This window comes from Kryptolebias marmoratus, linkage group LG16 (assembly GCF_001649575.2).
Source record: "Kryptolebias marmoratus isolate JLee-2015 linkage group LG16, ASM164957v2, whole genome shotgun sequence".
NCBI classification, from domain to species: domain Eukaryota; kingdom Metazoa; phylum Chordata; class Actinopteri; order Cyprinodontiformes; family Rivulidae; genus Kryptolebias; species Kryptolebias marmoratus.
The window spans coordinates 11,255,078-11,270,636 of NC_051445.1; the positions used below are offsets into that span (position 1 = coordinate 11,255,078).

Genomic DNA, 15,559 nt, shown 5'->3' on the forward strand with positions numbered 1-15,559 from the left:
GCCCTTTCTCTGGCTCCAAAACACACACACACACACACAGGTTATTTATAAGAGGGTGGGGGGAAAGGCAGCCTGGCCTTGGAGAGCCTATTTTGGGAGGTTCAGCCTTCAATCACTCAGGCTGACAGCTTCTCTGTGATACCAGGAGAACAATGCAGAGCAGCCTGTTTATCTGCCTCCGGTCGGCCTGCTGGGCTCAGCCTCCCTCCTGGGTCAACGGCACCCTGCCTCCCACCAGGAAAACAGGACTTCCAGGACAACAGGGATCCCAAGGAAAAACAGTCACCGACAACTTAGCCTCAGTTCTGACATATTTGTGTACTTGTGCTTAGAGTTAAACAGAAAAAAAAACTGGATCCACTCTGATATTGCTTTGGTAAAATCTCACTCTTCTGGGTGATGGCAATCCTAAATGCTGGAAGAGAAGGAAATTAATTCTCTGCTTTGGTTCTTGAAGACATTTCACTTCTCTTCCAGGAGATTTTAAGCCCAGCCATCTGCATGTTGGGTTCAAAATAAAACTCCTGTTGACTCTTTTTTTAAAGTAGCTTTAAACTGCAAAAACGGAAAAGTTTCAAAGCTGTAACAATCAAAGCTGGAGTTCATCCATCCATCCATCATGTGAAGTTGGAGTTCATCCATCCATCTATTTGTTAAAGTTGGAGTTCATCCATCCATCCATCAATCCATCCGTTAAAACTAGAGTTCATCCATCCATCAGGTAAAACTGGAGTTCATCTATCCATCAATTGGTTAAAATTGGGGTCCTAATGTGTTTCCACCAAAATCAGAAAAGTATTTGTTGACTCTGGTTTCTCAACTGCGATGATTTAATGTCCTGTTTTTTTGTATGTTGGTAAAACAAATACCAAGTTTGGGAGTGTTGATCAGACAAAGTCAGACGTGCGAAAACAGTTCTGGCAAAATAGCACAAAACACGTTTCACAATTTTCTGATATTCGGTGCCGAATGAAAACCAAACCACCAACTTTTATCAAGTTCTGGTTCAGATTTGACTAAACCGTGACTCTGAACGAGTCCCGCTCACTGAGAACGTTACAGATTTTTTACGGCCTTTAGCCATTAAAAGTTTGTTTTCATGGTGTGGATTTTTTAGCATTGAAGAATTTCTTTGAAGCCATCAGGAATTCATTCTGTTTACACGCTTTCTTCTGCAAGTTGAATCTGTTTTGTGGATTGATGTCACCCAGTTTTCTTTTGTGGTAAGTCCCTTTGGCTAAAAATAATTTTCTACGAACTCTGTGGGACTCCTCTCTGGTTGAATGAAAAAGTGTGTGTGTGTGAGAGAGAGAATTACAGACAGAGGAGATAATGAGGGTGGAGGGTGGGCACATTGGGGAAACGAGGAGCGAGAAGGGAGGCTTAAACCGTTATCTGTGAGGATTTGAGGAGCGTTTACTGGAGTTAAATGGTGTGTGTCATCACTACGCAACTACTGTGTAATGTTGGCATGCTGGTTGTGCTGTCTGGGTGGGTGTTTTAGCTCCACGTTTTGGACAAAACCAGCTAGAAGAAAGAGCAACGCCAAAACCTCCCCTCTTTGCCTCGGTATCAGTGTTGTGACTGATGTCTTTTCCATCCTGCTGCCCTCTCTCATTAAAAAAAAGGGAAAACGTCCAATCCCTTCGACCTTTACCTTGACTTTTCTGTTTCCACTAAACACGCACGATAAAAACACACAACTGCTACCTTTCCTATTTTAGTCAAATCCCCCTCCGCGTGTCCTCCCTTCCGAACAGACTTTTAAAGGTATGTCTGGTTTTTCGGCCCATGTGATGACAAACCTATGAAAGCAGAAGGTTTGCATATTTATTTTAAATACTTTGAACAAATTGCAGCTGAGTACTCGTTTTAGTCTGATAAAGATCTTTAAATAGCCTTAAATCTCTACTCTGAATGTTTTTCGGGCGGATATCTAAAAACAAATTCCATTAAAGAACAAATCAGCAACAAGGGAAAAGCAAAAACGTCAGTGTTTATGTCATTCTTTTATATTTTACAACATTTACATTTTTAAAAAAAAGAACACCTGAAGCCAACATTTGTTCCAGAAACTCATCAGAACTCGTCCAGGTTGCTCCTGGTGTCTTGGAGATGTTTGAGGGCCCTGAGCACCTCCTCCATCGGCCTCCTGCCCAGCTGTTTACCCCCCCTGCTCCTGACATTCACTGTCCCACTCTCACGCTCCTTATCACCCACCACTACGAAAAAAAAACAAAGAAAACAAAGCGCTTAAATATGCTAACATCGGTACCAGTGAGGTACAAACAAAACGGTGCTTTCATGGAGAGAAATCACAGCAACAGGCTTTAGTTTATTCAACCACCTCCTTTTTTTTATAAATCTTAGTTATTCATCTTTACCAAATATGTAGTTGTACTGGGCCAACTGAGCCGAGCGAATCTTCTTATTTAAGGTCGCACCCTGATCGTCTTTCATATCAGCCAGGAAGCCGGCTTCACGGAACTGCTGGACCACCTTAAGAGGAGACAAGAGTTGAAAAATGTAAGATTTTATCTGTAAAGTGCTTCTAATATTAACAAATTAATCACGATAGGAAAAATAGACGAAGCACAGATCATTGGCAGGCTTCCATCTGAGACTGACCTGCCTGCTGTACGACTCACTGCTGCCCCCTACAGGAATCACCATCACCTGAGCTGGAGACAACCACAGCGGCCTGGTTTGGGTCAAAAATAATAATAATAATAATAAAAATGGTAAGTTGCCAGTTAGGGGACATGAACAGTGTCATTCTACTGAACAGCTTCATCAAATCCTGCAGTTTTTACGATCTCCTCACCATTTTCCTCCAAAGTTTTCGGCCAGTATGGCGATCATCCTCTCCAGTGATCCGAGCACGGCTCTGTGGATCATCACTGGTTTGTACGACTCTCCGTCTGGCCTGAAGGGAGATTTAAGAAGTGATTGGGTCAGAGTTCAAATCTATAAACAGGGCTTTTTAAAAGGTATCTGTTGAAACAACCAAAACCACAAATGCTCAAGATTTTTTTCCCCTTTGCTCTTTTTTTAAAAACAAAAACATGACTATTTCCAGCAAGATTCTTCTCCTTATAAGTTGATGATCAAAACACTTTAGATTATTTAAAGCAAAACCAGATTAGAGGCAGGAACAGGGAGCGTGAGGACTTATTCAGGATTAGATAAGGGCTCTGTTCAGCTCAATTTATGCCTTTTTAACCTGAACTTTAAACACAAACATGAGGCTATCAGAAACAAAAAGCAGCGCAGGTTTAACGCAGCACAGCCGGAGGAATGTTTCAGAGACCGAAAGCCAAACGCAGCGGTTCTGAACCGACTCACCCGACGTACTGAAGGTCGAACCTGATCGGCAGCTGGAAGTCCAGCTGGATTGTGGCGCACTGGTGCTGTCGGCCGATCGCGTCTTTAATCAGGATGTCAATCTGTGGAGAAACACGAGAAAGTAAAGCTTGGAGAGCCACTCCTGCTTCTGGTTTCAGAGCTCTGATTTAAGTGGATATTTGTGCACAGAAACGGTGACAAACTTCATGTTTCTGGGAGACGTTTAACTACCTAACTGTGGCCAACACACCCTCGCTACCTGGCTATGAAAAATGTTTGTTGGGAGTCGTGTCACGCTCATCCTGACTTGACCTACCTCCTCCTGTGTTCCTTCACACGACTCTGATCCTGTCTACCTACCTCTGGACGTCCTCGGGATGCTCGTTCGCTTCTTGCACAAACAAATTAAACTGCCTCAAAGAAAGCAGAGCTCAATTTACGCCATTTTACGGTCAGTGGTAGAAGTCCGGCGACGTGTGACGCGGCACAGATAAGCTGACTTTTAAAGAATAAAATAAATTATTAATCAACGCATCATTTTTAACAGGTTGACGACTTAAGAAATTACTTTGTTAGTTTTGTTCTTAGGTTTTAGATGCAAAGATTGAAACCAGGACTTATTTTTAGATGAAGATCTCACCAGTATCGAGTCAATTTATCTATCAGAGGAGCCTAAATCTGACTGAAAGGAAAAAACGCTTTTGACCACATGTAAAATCTCACTGACTTCTTTTATTTCATTGCTTTAATTCAGAGCAAAAACATGCATGAAAAGGTTTGTTGTCCCCGTGACTGAACCAGGTGGTTGTGAGAAAGTGACAAAACAATCCCAAAACTAAATCCCATGTCTTTTTTTTGTAAATCTGTCAAATGAGCTTAATGACTTATTTAAAAGCACAATTAGATGCAGTCTGTCCTGTAACCTGGAGTAATTTATTGTGTGTGCAATAAACAGGATCCTAGAAGGTGTTTTTTTTTTTAGATCTTTTGTCAACAAACAACTGAATTTTCCAGAAAAGACAAGTTACAAAATAGTCTGGCTAGCAATAGCTCTGTATCTGTAGTGGCTAAAAAAAAACAAAAAAAAAAACCCAACAACTTGTATCTATAGTTTTGACTGCTTTACGTAAACACTGAAGAACTCTGTTTACTACAAAGTCTGGAACCTTTTATAGTTTTTAACTAAATGTCAGTCAGGACATGGTAAATCTAAAAGAAGGCTACAAAAACAACTGGGAATTCTTTTCTGCAGCTGAATCTGTAGCTCGGTGTTCAGCTACAGAACAGAAGTCCAGTTGTTTTTGTTTGTAACCTATTTTTGGATGAACTAAATGTTGCTCCTGTCGCTCACCTTTGGGCCGTAAAAAGCTCCGTCTCCGGGGTTCAGTTCCCAGCGTTCACCAAACTGCTGCAGACTCTTCCTTAACTGCTGCTCCAACACACAGCAAACAGCAGAGGAGAGAATATAGGAACATTAATGATCAACATGTTTCTGTGTTAAGGAGCTGTGGGAGCTCACAACCATAATGTTCAATTACAGTTAGCTGAATTAGCTTACGCTGCCACTGAGCTTATTTAAAAAAAAAGGCATCCGAGGGATTCAGCTCAACATAGAGCTGCCGTAAACAGGAAAGTACCACTTGTGCAGCTGATTGGTTAAGTGGAAAAGATTTTTCATTTAAATGGCAGCCACTTATATAAACAGCATAAACACACGCCATCTTTGGCCTGAGAAGTGACAGGAAGCGCGCGTTTACCTGCTCCGCGTTGTCCCACAGTTCGGGCTCCCCGAGGCATGGCGTGGGGCGTGTGGAGAGCAGGCAGTGGAAGGAAAACCCAAACACTTGATAGACGCTCCGCACAAAGTCCAAACAAGCCACAATCTCCTCTTCCAGCTGGGGAGGGAAACAAAAAACAAGCAAGCGAGTCAGGATTGGAGCAACAAGAGGAAACTTATTGATTGTCTTGTGACCTTTGTGAATTACTGGAAAGCAAACGGACAACTTGGAGAATAAACAACGTGGGAGGGTTTCAGGACTTGATGAACAAGATGGAGATGACTGTAAAGCTGCAGCAGCAACACTAATATGAAGGTATTATGTTTGAACGGGACAAAGACCTTCATTCATCCATTCATCCAGGCTGAGGCCTCCTGGAATGTCTCAGGAGTTATTTGTGCGGCCGATCTAATCACAGCCTATTTGTCAGCCGAGGAATATAATCTCTGCTTTTCTCCTTTTTTTTAAAAAAAGCATGCTTTACCTGCTCAGGAGTGCAAAAGATGTGAGCGTCGTCCTGACAGAACCTGCGGACCCGAGTCAGACCTCCCAAAGCTCCGGAGAGCTCGTTACGATGCAGCGCCCCGAAGTCGGCCCACCGCAGCGGAAGCTCCCGCCACGAGCGAACTCGGTGCTCGAACATGAGACTAAACATAAGAAACCCCGAGTCAGGACCTGTTAAAAATAAAAAATAAAAAAGACCCAGCTGCAGGGATGTCTGTGCGTGCTGGTGCTCACCAGTGAGCGGGACAGTTCATGGGTTTCAGAGCGAAGGTCTGCGCGCCCTCCGACGTCACGGTGAACATGTTCTCGCTGTAGTGCTCCCAGTGGCCCGAGCGCTCCCACAATGCAGTGCTGTACAGCGTCGGGGTCACGACCTCGGCGAAGCCTCGCCTTCGGTACTCGCTCTGCGAGAGGTCAGGAAGGAAGGATGTGTGCAACAGTGAGTACCGGAGCGGGTCAGGCTGTCACAGCAGGGGCGTTAGAAAAGCAGCAGTGACATCCTGAAACCGTAAAACATCGCAACCTGAACAGCAGGTGGGAAAAGTGGACTCACATTTAGGCGTGTGAGCGAAAGAATAATTGTTATTAAGCCAAAAATACAAACACAATAAACAGCTTGTAGTTAAAGCTGCATTTTAGGATTGTATAAAAGGTCAGTCTTATAGTTTACATAACTGTATTATTATTAATAATACTAAATGTAGTCATTTAGATTTAGTTCCTAAGCTGGGCTGAGGAACGAACAAAATCAAGTTAAGTCTTGTCACTTTCCAAAAGGTGAATTTATACTGAATGAGCACCTTAATAAAATCTGTGAGGGTGTTGTAGATGTGGGCTCCTTTAGGGAGGAAGAAGCAGCTGCCGGGGCTGACTTCATCAAAGAAGAACAGCTCCTGGTCCTGAGCAGAAACACTGAAATGTGATTACTTCATTTTATTGTGTGCTCTTCTTTTTGTCCCCTTCTAAAATGATTCCCAGCTTACTGTTCCTATGCGCCTGTGGTCTCTCCTCCTCGCCTCCTCCTGCTCCCTCTCCCACTCCTCGCCATCCTTCTCTCCTGGAAACGCCACACCCGACAGGCGCGTCAAACCCGAGGACGCTGTCTGATTGGCCAGAGTGACGGAGGACAGCTGGGGGGGGCGACACAGAGCGGGGGAGGGGAATAACGAGTTGAACAAACAGGTGGTAAGAGAGCAACGGAAAGAACCAGGCAAAAAGAGAGAACTGTGAACTGATGGATGACTGTGTTAGCAGGAGTCAGGAACAGAAATACGGCCTCTGGCAAACACAACATCCTGCCAACAATATTTCCAGCGCCTCGCTGCGGTGGAATTCCAGTCGACCCAGTTTGGAAACGGGCCCCTGGATCAATAACGACAAGGAAAATTCCATTTGTGTGTCCCGCACGGGTCCAAAAGAAAGATGAGATAACGTGGCCCGTTTGGCTGCAGTGAGCACCACCAAATGCTCAAAGAAAGATATCAATGCTTGGTTTTTAGTGAGCTGGATCTCAATCCTGCAGCTAAAACCGAACAAACAGGCTCATGAGGAAACAACAATAAAAAAAGGGTAGAGGATATAAGCACAACAAGAGACTGAAGAAGATGGAGGAGCGCTGCAAACATCCACAGACCTGCAGCATCTTGAAGACCTTCAGGAGGCCAGTGTGAGGGAGGAGGGGGCCGTTACACACCGCAACCATGTCGCCACACCTGAGCCACACACACACACAAAGAGAAAACACACTCATTTTTATTTCTGCAAGGCACTGAGAGGTAAGCCTACGCTGAGTCTGTGAAAATTTATCCATACCTGTACACCGTTACAGTGGAGCCGTTCGTCTGCTCTTCAACGAGCTGCAGCCTCAGCTTACTGTCCTGGAACACAAAGATGTTTGGAAAATGAAACAGGAAATCATTCTTTATTTTATCTTTTCCGTACTTCTTCAGAACTGGAAAACGAGCTCAAACAATTTCCAGATTTTTCTATCGTTTTCAATATTTCCTAGGTTACTTTTCACTGCGGAACTTGTTATTCAGGTTAGGTTTTGTGATTCCACACATGGGTGAAGACTTTTACAATAAACAGGGCTGCGTGGATGTTTTTTTTTTTTTTTTTTAAATAAAGACACTAGGCTTGAGCCAAATAAATCAAACAGCCACTGAGAAGTCATCATCGGTAAAAAACAGTAAACGTGTGAAACAGGAAGACAAACCGAGCTGAAAATAACACAGCTGATTTCCACATAATACCAGAAGAAATATTTGTTGAGCAGTCATATGTTGGTTTTGGATGTTACAGAAGTACAGCCAGTGCTACAGACCTGGAAAAGTTCCCCGAGCTCTTCTGCGTTCAGCTCCAATCGGATTAAAGGGAGTTTGAGCGCTGCGGCCTCCTTACACCTCGCCTCCACCTCACTCAGAGAGACGGAACTGTGGGCAAAGTCACATTAAGGTACAAAAATTTAAATCTGAAACGTCCGTGGTCGTAAGACGAGACGAGCAGCGTGTCAGAAAGTCAGATAACAGTGGCTGAATATAAACACAAGACTGCTGATAAATAACTTCCAGCTACTTTGTTCAGGTTTTTAACAAACTAGATTTGTCCAAAAATGGACTGATGGAAAAACTTCACCTGTCGTTCAACACGTAGTCACAGAACAGCCCGAACTCCGACGCTCCTTCTTTGCACACCTCAGCGCCAAACACGCCCTCCAACACGCCACCGAGGACGCACGCTCCTGTCCTCCACGCTGCCTGAAAATCATGGTTGGTACAGCATAAAGATCCAGCGAGAAATGCCAAAAAAAATGGACTTAAAAAGGAATATCCAACAGTAAATATAACTCATTAATAAAAAGGTTTTTCGGTGAATTATTTGGCCACAGTCAACGGATATTTACCTGTTTTCCCTCAGCTGTGTCAAACCCCAGCAGCTGTAGCTCACAGTCTGCCTCTAGAGGGCGCCCCAGCTCCCACAGCTCGCCATCAACCCTGCTCACCAGGGCTCCTTTTAGCCTGCAGTAAAACGCGCGTTAACGCTGCCACACCTGAAGAGACGCAACACATCAACACCTGCCTGGGTCTACGGCGCGATTACCTCACACTCTGCGCAACGAGAAGGGGTGTGGTGACGCCGGCTGTTCCCGTCACCGTGCGGCCACCAGCCAGGCGGATGGCGAGTGGCTTCTCCGTCCCATCGACCCCCTCCTTCCTCCCTCGCTTCTCCCTGAGAGATTCGAAGACACGCAGTCGCTCACTTAAAGCTGGAGACAGTCGAAGCTGGAGGAGAGGAGAGGAGGGGAGAAAATGGGCAAAAGGAAGAGAAAGGGCAGAAAATGAGGACAGGAAGTAAACTTTACAGCATTTTAGAGCTGCAAAAACAATTAATCTGATTAAAAATACTGAATTACCACAGATTTTCAAGAATCCAAACCATTTTCCTGAGATAACCCATTCTGAACTTTACCACTCTTGCTTTAGTTATTATATATCAAGTTATCACATTTAGACACATCTAAAATGGCTTAAATGGAAATAAAAGTCAGTTCAGTACACTTTGATTCAAGTGAAGAGATGGAAATCAAATCTACTCTGAACATGTGATTAATAGTCCCACCATAATTATTATATTAAGACTTAACCATCATACACGATAGTATAACAATGCAAGCACTCTGTCTTTATGATATTGGGATCTAGTTTGTTTGATTTTAATTTAAAGGTAACCAAATAAGAGAGAGAGCAGAAGAGAGGAAAGACAGTTATGTGAAAAAGATTTAAAGCCACCCCTACTCTCTTTATATTTTGCTTTCAAGGAGACAGACTTCCTGAAAGCTTTTAAAAAGTTGTGGATAAGTGGAGGACAAAAAGAATGTATGTGTGCTACATGTCTGCGTAAACACTGGTTCATCCCTTGAGCTTGGAGCTTTTTTAGGCCTGAATGATTCAAGAGGTCAGAGTTAAGTTATTTAAACAAACATAAAAACTTGTTTTTTGTGCCCCAGAAATGGTCATGTATCCAATGGAAGATTAATTTACAAACAAAATCCAAAGAAAGGGCTAAAATAAAGCATCTAAAGCCGATTAGAGACATCTGAAAGTCATGTCTTTAACAACCAGGGGAAAAAAAATCCAGCAAAGAGACAACATCACCATCGATCTACTCTGCATCAAGTTTCCAGCTAATAACTCTTTGAGAAATATGTTGCTGGCGCTAAAATTTATGAGTCAATCTGTTATCTTTGGCATTTCCCATAGATTTAACTAAAGAAACCCAGAACAATCTGGGGAAAGAAAAACAACAAATAAGAGAGGTTAGTTTAGCCAAATGATCCAGATTCCCAGCACAAGTACCCGATTGTTAAATTTAAAAATGGTGTCTTCACTGAGCTGTGCGGTACGTGTCGACACAACACTGGCTCAACCCTTGAGTTTGGAGCCTTTTTTTTTTTTAGGCCTGCATGAATTGAAGTTGAGTAGCTTAAACAGTCATTAAAAATAAATAAATTCTGAAATGGTCATGGAAAATTCATTCATCATTATAGAACATTACAGAATGACTCATTATATGCAAAATATAAACAATTTAGGTTTGAGCCAGACCTGACAGTACTAAAAAAAAAACATATCCCTTAGCTTTTAATTAGACTTCACATCTAAAAAGTCCATTTAAATGTTTCTCTAGAAAACAGGCAAAATCCTTAATTATCATTATTTTAAAAAACGGATTTTTAAAACGTAATTAAGGTTTATGTAGACAGCTATACAGCCTTTAAATGGTACACAACTGCTCTCAATCGGTTTCCTCGTTTTAACCAGCAATATGAACATCACTTGTAGCAACAACCCTGACACTGGCTGTTCTGGCAGCTAATGCTAATGCTAATGAGGGACGCGGCTAATGCTAATGCTAGCAGTTGCCGTTTCCGCTGTAGCCGTTGGGTAGCGCACCTTGCTGTAACTCCTGTGGGAAGTTACGCGAACTGCTGACTTTCTGACAACCAGCCGAAACAACTGGGTCACCGCCATTCCGAGCCCTCCTCCTGCCTACAGGTTAATTAACAACAAAGACGGCTCACATAACTCCACCACTTTCAGCGCGAGCAGCCATGACACATAGGAAGCTTTTTCTTTTTTCAAGAAAAGCAGGGGTGACGTCGACGGCGTCAACTGGTGACGCAGCTTCGGAACTTGCGTGCGCGCTCCAAGGGGGCTTGTGGACACCCAGAGCGCGCTTTCCTCACAGCAGCTGCGTCAAAAGATAGCGTTAAGTTAGGAAATACAAGGTAAAATGTATATTTAAAAACAAGTTTTTTTTGCATAGTGAGGTCAGGCTTTTCCAGACTGCCTCAACCACAGTGCGCATGCGTTGTTCGTCGCGTGCTGTTAACTTTAAAAAGAAGCACCAACCTGCTGCATCCAGACAGAGCAGCGGCGTGTGCTCCTTCACGGGGCTCTACGCCTTCAGAAATGCGCCATGACTACCTTTCATTCCGCTCGTTTAGTGCCGAAATTATTATTTTTTTCAATTAAACATTTAACCCTCGGTGTTATTTATGTGATTTACACAAAATTTTAAACCTACTCTATAAAAAATGCTTTAAAAAGCATTTTTGCTCAACATATATTAGCGTTGAACAAATGAGAACAATCCTTAAAAAAACGTCCCTGAACTTATTTACCTCTGCTTTTATTAAACTATATTCAGTATTTCTAAATTTGCATCAAAATTAGCCAGACAAGTGGCTTCTAGCTGCAGTACCACTGATCTGCCACTTGGGAGAGACATGGCACCACAGGAAAGAAAATGCTGCTGTTCATTTAATGCATTTAATCTAAATGCAGCTTCAACTCTTTTTTTAAACTGAATTTTAGCTTCTACTAAAATCTTGAGTTAAGGCCATAGTGCTGAGAATCTTAAACTTGAATTTGATAAACCCTAAGAAGCCATAAGTAATAAAACAAACAAGAAATCTGTAGGTTTCCAAGAGCTTCTAAGCACTTTCCGACTGATTTTTAAAATTAGACCTGGATCTTTTTCCTTAAATCCACAAATCCAGTGTTGAACATGAGGGACCTGGAATATCAGGGTGTGCGGTTAAAACATGGCTTCTTTCCCGTTTAATGTTGCACGAAGGCTCCACAAACACAACGGCCATGAGTCAGCGTACACGCAGGTATTCCCTGATAACTAAATAAGATTAAATGTTATTTTGTTAGTGGGGGATTTCTAGGTCATGGGAACAGAAATGTGTAAAAATCACAAAAAAATACAAACAAGTTTGGCAAATGGTGTCCATGTTGCTGCACGTATATACGGTGTGAAAGTCTTTTTTTTCCCTTATTTCTTTATATTTTGCTTCCAATATTCCAGACATTCTTGGATTTTTTTTGGCCCGTTTCCTAAAAAGTATAGCTCTCTGATACAGTTCATCTGCTGCAGAGTTTTTAACACTCAACATGACGACTTCTTTCATCCTCAACTTGTCCAGATTCCTCATATTTTAAGCATATGATGCAGCCAAAGTCTAAAAAGCAAACATTTAAAATAAAAAATAAAAAAGTCTGGAGCTTGATTGATCAAAAGTTTAAGAAAGTCCGGTTGGCTGGAAACAAAATATAATTAAAAGATGTGGTGTAAAGCTTTTGCACTGAACTGTATCTGGAGCTGTTAATAGCTTTAAATTACATTTCTAAAAAGTGGTTTTCCTGCAGCAGTGTTTTGCAGCTGAATAGTTGACAAAAAATAAAAAGGAGAAAAATAAGAAGGAAATCAAGAAAGTCCCACTTGCTAGGGGCGCTGAAATGGTTGTAAACCATTAACTTTACAACCATTTCACTCCGTATGCGAGGACTGAAGAACTCCATACGGCAGAAAGTAACGTCTCCTCGTAGCAGTCGCTCTATTTTCCTCTAGAAAAGTATATTTCCTACTGCAGGTGAGGAATGTGTGTGTGTTCATCGCAACAGAAAGGATTGGACACTCAAAGACCAGAGATATAGCATCATTGATGAAAACAGCAGGTGAACTTATCAAATATATACAGGCCATCAGCTTCGTTACATCTTCAGTCATTTTCAAACTCAGAAACAAACAAAAAGAGAGAAAAATAATTATTTACAGGGACAAGTAAAACCTTAAACGTGACGGTTGTTTTGCATGAAAATAAAGAACATGCGTCGCTTTCCTCCTCCGTAGTGCGAAGCTAAATCTGAACGTTGGTAGGCAACAGGTAGGCGTTCGGTAACACAAGAGCTTATAAACGTGCCAATCGCCTTCATGCAGGAGTCTGTGGCAACGTGGTTTGTCAATTCCACTCAAATCGTACAAAAATAAAAAGTAAAAAGCAGAAGAAACACTTTCAAGATGAGCAGAAATAATAAAACAGGAGCTGCGAGACACTGAGTGCGACGTTCGGGGGGGTGGGGTGGGGACTAAACGCTGCATGACGGAGGGCGACGGGCTGAGAGGCGCAGAGAATGGTTTCTGAAGATGAGCGGAAGCATGAAACCAGCAGAGAAACAGCGCAGAGGAGGGGAGGGGGGGTCCGATTCAATGCACCTTTTTTTTTAAATATATTCAAATTAGCTCAGGCAAAACATTCGATTCGGCTGCAAAAACCAATATTTGTGAATTTTACAGAGAGAAAAAAAGAAAGAAAGAAAATAACCTGCAGCGTGAGAAAGTAAAACCGGTAAATGATGCGACGTGAGAATGACGGCAGCTGTGGAGATGTGTGCAGCTCGGCTGAAAACAGGGAGAGAAATAAATCAGAACAGAGTGAGAAGCTGTAACCAGTTAATGTAACCCCGTCTTCCTTCCTCCAGTTTAATTGAAACTCTGGATTTTATTTCAAGTCAAAACAGGTTGAAAAATCCGGTTCCCTCTTTTCGCTATCTACTTCATCGGGTGGTTTGACTTATAGAGCGCACAGGCAAACATTTACGTCACAAAAATAAAAAAAAAGAAGTGAAATAATTATCTTCGCCGTCTTCTTCAGAGTGGTTGGTTTTAAAGGAAGGTTAGAAAAAGGCAGGACAGAGACTGCAGAAAGGGGGGGGGGGTTAAAGCTTATCCAAGACCTCAATCACAGTGAAGAAGTCACATCGTTTTCCTCCTTAACAAAAATAAAAAGCTTAAAGACAAAAACTCAAGTCCCTCTTTATATTTACAAGCTCAGAAATGTACAGTGGGGAAGGACAGGTGGGAGAAACAAAAAGGCTGAGAAAGAGAAAAATATAATTTACAGAAAGGTTTGAGAACAAGCGTTAACCTCACCTGCGACAACAAATCTTTGTTTGTTTTTTTTTTCCAATAAAATATCAGTTTTGGATGAAGAGCGAACGTCCGTTTACTCATAAAAGAGGAAATCACTTTGGAATCTACTTTCGTCACTTCAAAAATCGTAAAACACTGAGAACCTTTTGGACATTTTGGGAGATGTGAGGCGATGCGAGTATAAAACCAAAGAACAGGAGATGGATGGATGAATTTAGCCGAGCATGAAGACTCAAACCGGGCAGCAGACTAGCCTCAGTTTTTTCCTCAGCAGAGGCTCGCTGCTCCTCCTCCTCCTCATCTTTATGTTAAGCTTCATAAGACAGCAGGATTATACGAGTGGCTTTATTCCACTTTCACAATAAAAGCTAATGGCACGCATCTCCCAAAATGCCTAGCTGCTCCTTTTATTATCAGTATCACACACGTAAGGTTGAAAATTCTAGGATTTCTTTTTTTTTTTTTTTAAGTTGGAAACTTTCCACAGGAATTAATAAGGCTGAAGATTTTAAACACACTGACTAAAACAACCAGATTTCATTGCTGCTTCGTGCAACGAGAGGCACAAAAATGAGTTCTTCTGAAGTTTGTTTCCATGTAGATAAAACTGCATTCATTTGGAAAAAAAAAAAAAGACTGGAAAAACGTTCATTATTCTTTAAATGTGTCGTGACAGTGATCTTATCAGTAGCTTCATCGCCGTCAAAACGGGTTAATAAATTTACTTTCAGGTCAAACTCATCCCTTGCTTGTGACTTAATCAGCCTGTGACAAAACAGAGTTTATAATTTTAAGTGGATATGATAGGGGTTTGTTTAAATCGCCCCCAGTTCCCTTAAATTCCCCATAATTCTTATGGAAAGTTCCCAATCTAGAATATTTCCAAAATCCCACCCGCAAAAAAGCAAACCTTCCGCCCCCTTTTGCAACCCTAACCCCCATGAAAAACTAAAACTTCTGTATCACTACGTCCTTTTCTGTACATGTCCCGTGAAGTAACCCCAGAATCACACAGGTGGACAAAAGTCTAAACGCACTACGGTTTAATTTCTGCTTGAACTGCTTGTCGTTTTATTCTTGTTACTTTTGCACCAAACCTATAGAAACTTTTTTTTTTTTTTTTTTTAAATCTAATGTGTAACGGGCAAGTGGTAGAATTGCAGATAAGAGGGTTACACAACACTCTGCGCTACGATGACCTCTGAGAACAGTGTAAGATGACTGGCTACCAAGCTGGAGCGGAAAGACTTCATCAGATATTTACACACAACCTAAAAAAGAAAAAAAAAAGGTAGTTTCATTCAAGCTAAATAACAGAGTTAAGATATCTGGGCTCATACCAGCAGGGCTAACACACACTGCACTGTTAGACGCGTGGCTTCTCATTCGGCTTGTCGCAGACGACCACTTCAGTAGCGCGGGGGGATGAAAGGCCTCTTCTGGAAGGGACCACCTGCGAAATGGGGGCCGGAGCGCTTCCCTCTCCGAAACCCACCCCTGGCCAGATGATCTTGAGACATGCTTTGGCCTCGCAGCAGGGGTCTCTGCGGGAGGGGGGTGGGGAGGATCGGGGGTCGAGGGGCGGGCAGGTTGAGGAGGGGGACGGGGTGCGGCGTTTTACTGTGGGGCTGCGCAGGAGGACTGGCGGGGGG

The 15,559-nt window shown here is 42.5% G+C and overlaps 2 protein-coding genes across 3 annotated transcripts in view; both read right to left on the minus strand.

The window, feature by feature from the left end:
* Positions 1-1,976: 1,976 nt before the first annotated feature.
* Positions 1,977-10,773, minus strand: tars2 (threonyl-tRNA synthetase 2, mitochondrial). Of its 2 annotated transcripts, XM_017425026.2 has the most exons (18): positions 10,580-10,773; positions 8,727-8,908; positions 8,530-8,644; positions 8,262-8,383; positions 7,951-8,059; positions 7,440-7,504; positions 7,261-7,339; positions 6,611-6,757; positions 6,428-6,526; positions 5,862-6,031; positions 5,608-5,770; positions 5,103-5,240; positions 4,697-4,774; positions 3,346-3,446; positions 2,825-2,926; positions 2,629-2,701; positions 2,385-2,499; positions 1,977-2,222 (listed from the first exon to the last, which is right to left on the minus strand). In XM_017425026.2, the coding sequence occupies exons 1-18, from the start codon at positions 10,655-10,657 to the stop codon at positions 2,080-2,082; spliced, it is 2,079 nt and encodes a 692-aa protein (XP_017280515.1). In that variant the 5' UTR covers positions 10,658-10,773; the 3' UTR covers positions 1,977-2,079. The 2 variants fall into 2 exon arrangements, with proteins under 2 accessions (XP_017280515.1, XP_024863592.1); XM_025007824.2 differs by lacking the exon at positions 1,977-2,222 and having other exon boundaries at positions 2,379-2,499; positions 2,629-2,681.
* Positions 10,774-15,316: 4,543 nt separating this feature from the next.
* The window catches only part of rprd2b (regulation of nuclear pre-mRNA domain containing 2b), a 13,441-nt gene continuing 13,198 nt past the window's right edge, over positions 15,317-15,559 (minus strand). The window contains exon 11 of the mRNA XM_025007823.2: positions 15,317-15,548. Within this exon, the coding sequence (XP_024863591.1) occupies positions 15,317-15,548 (232 nt within the window). The remainder of the gene's footprint in view (positions 15,549-15,559) is intronic.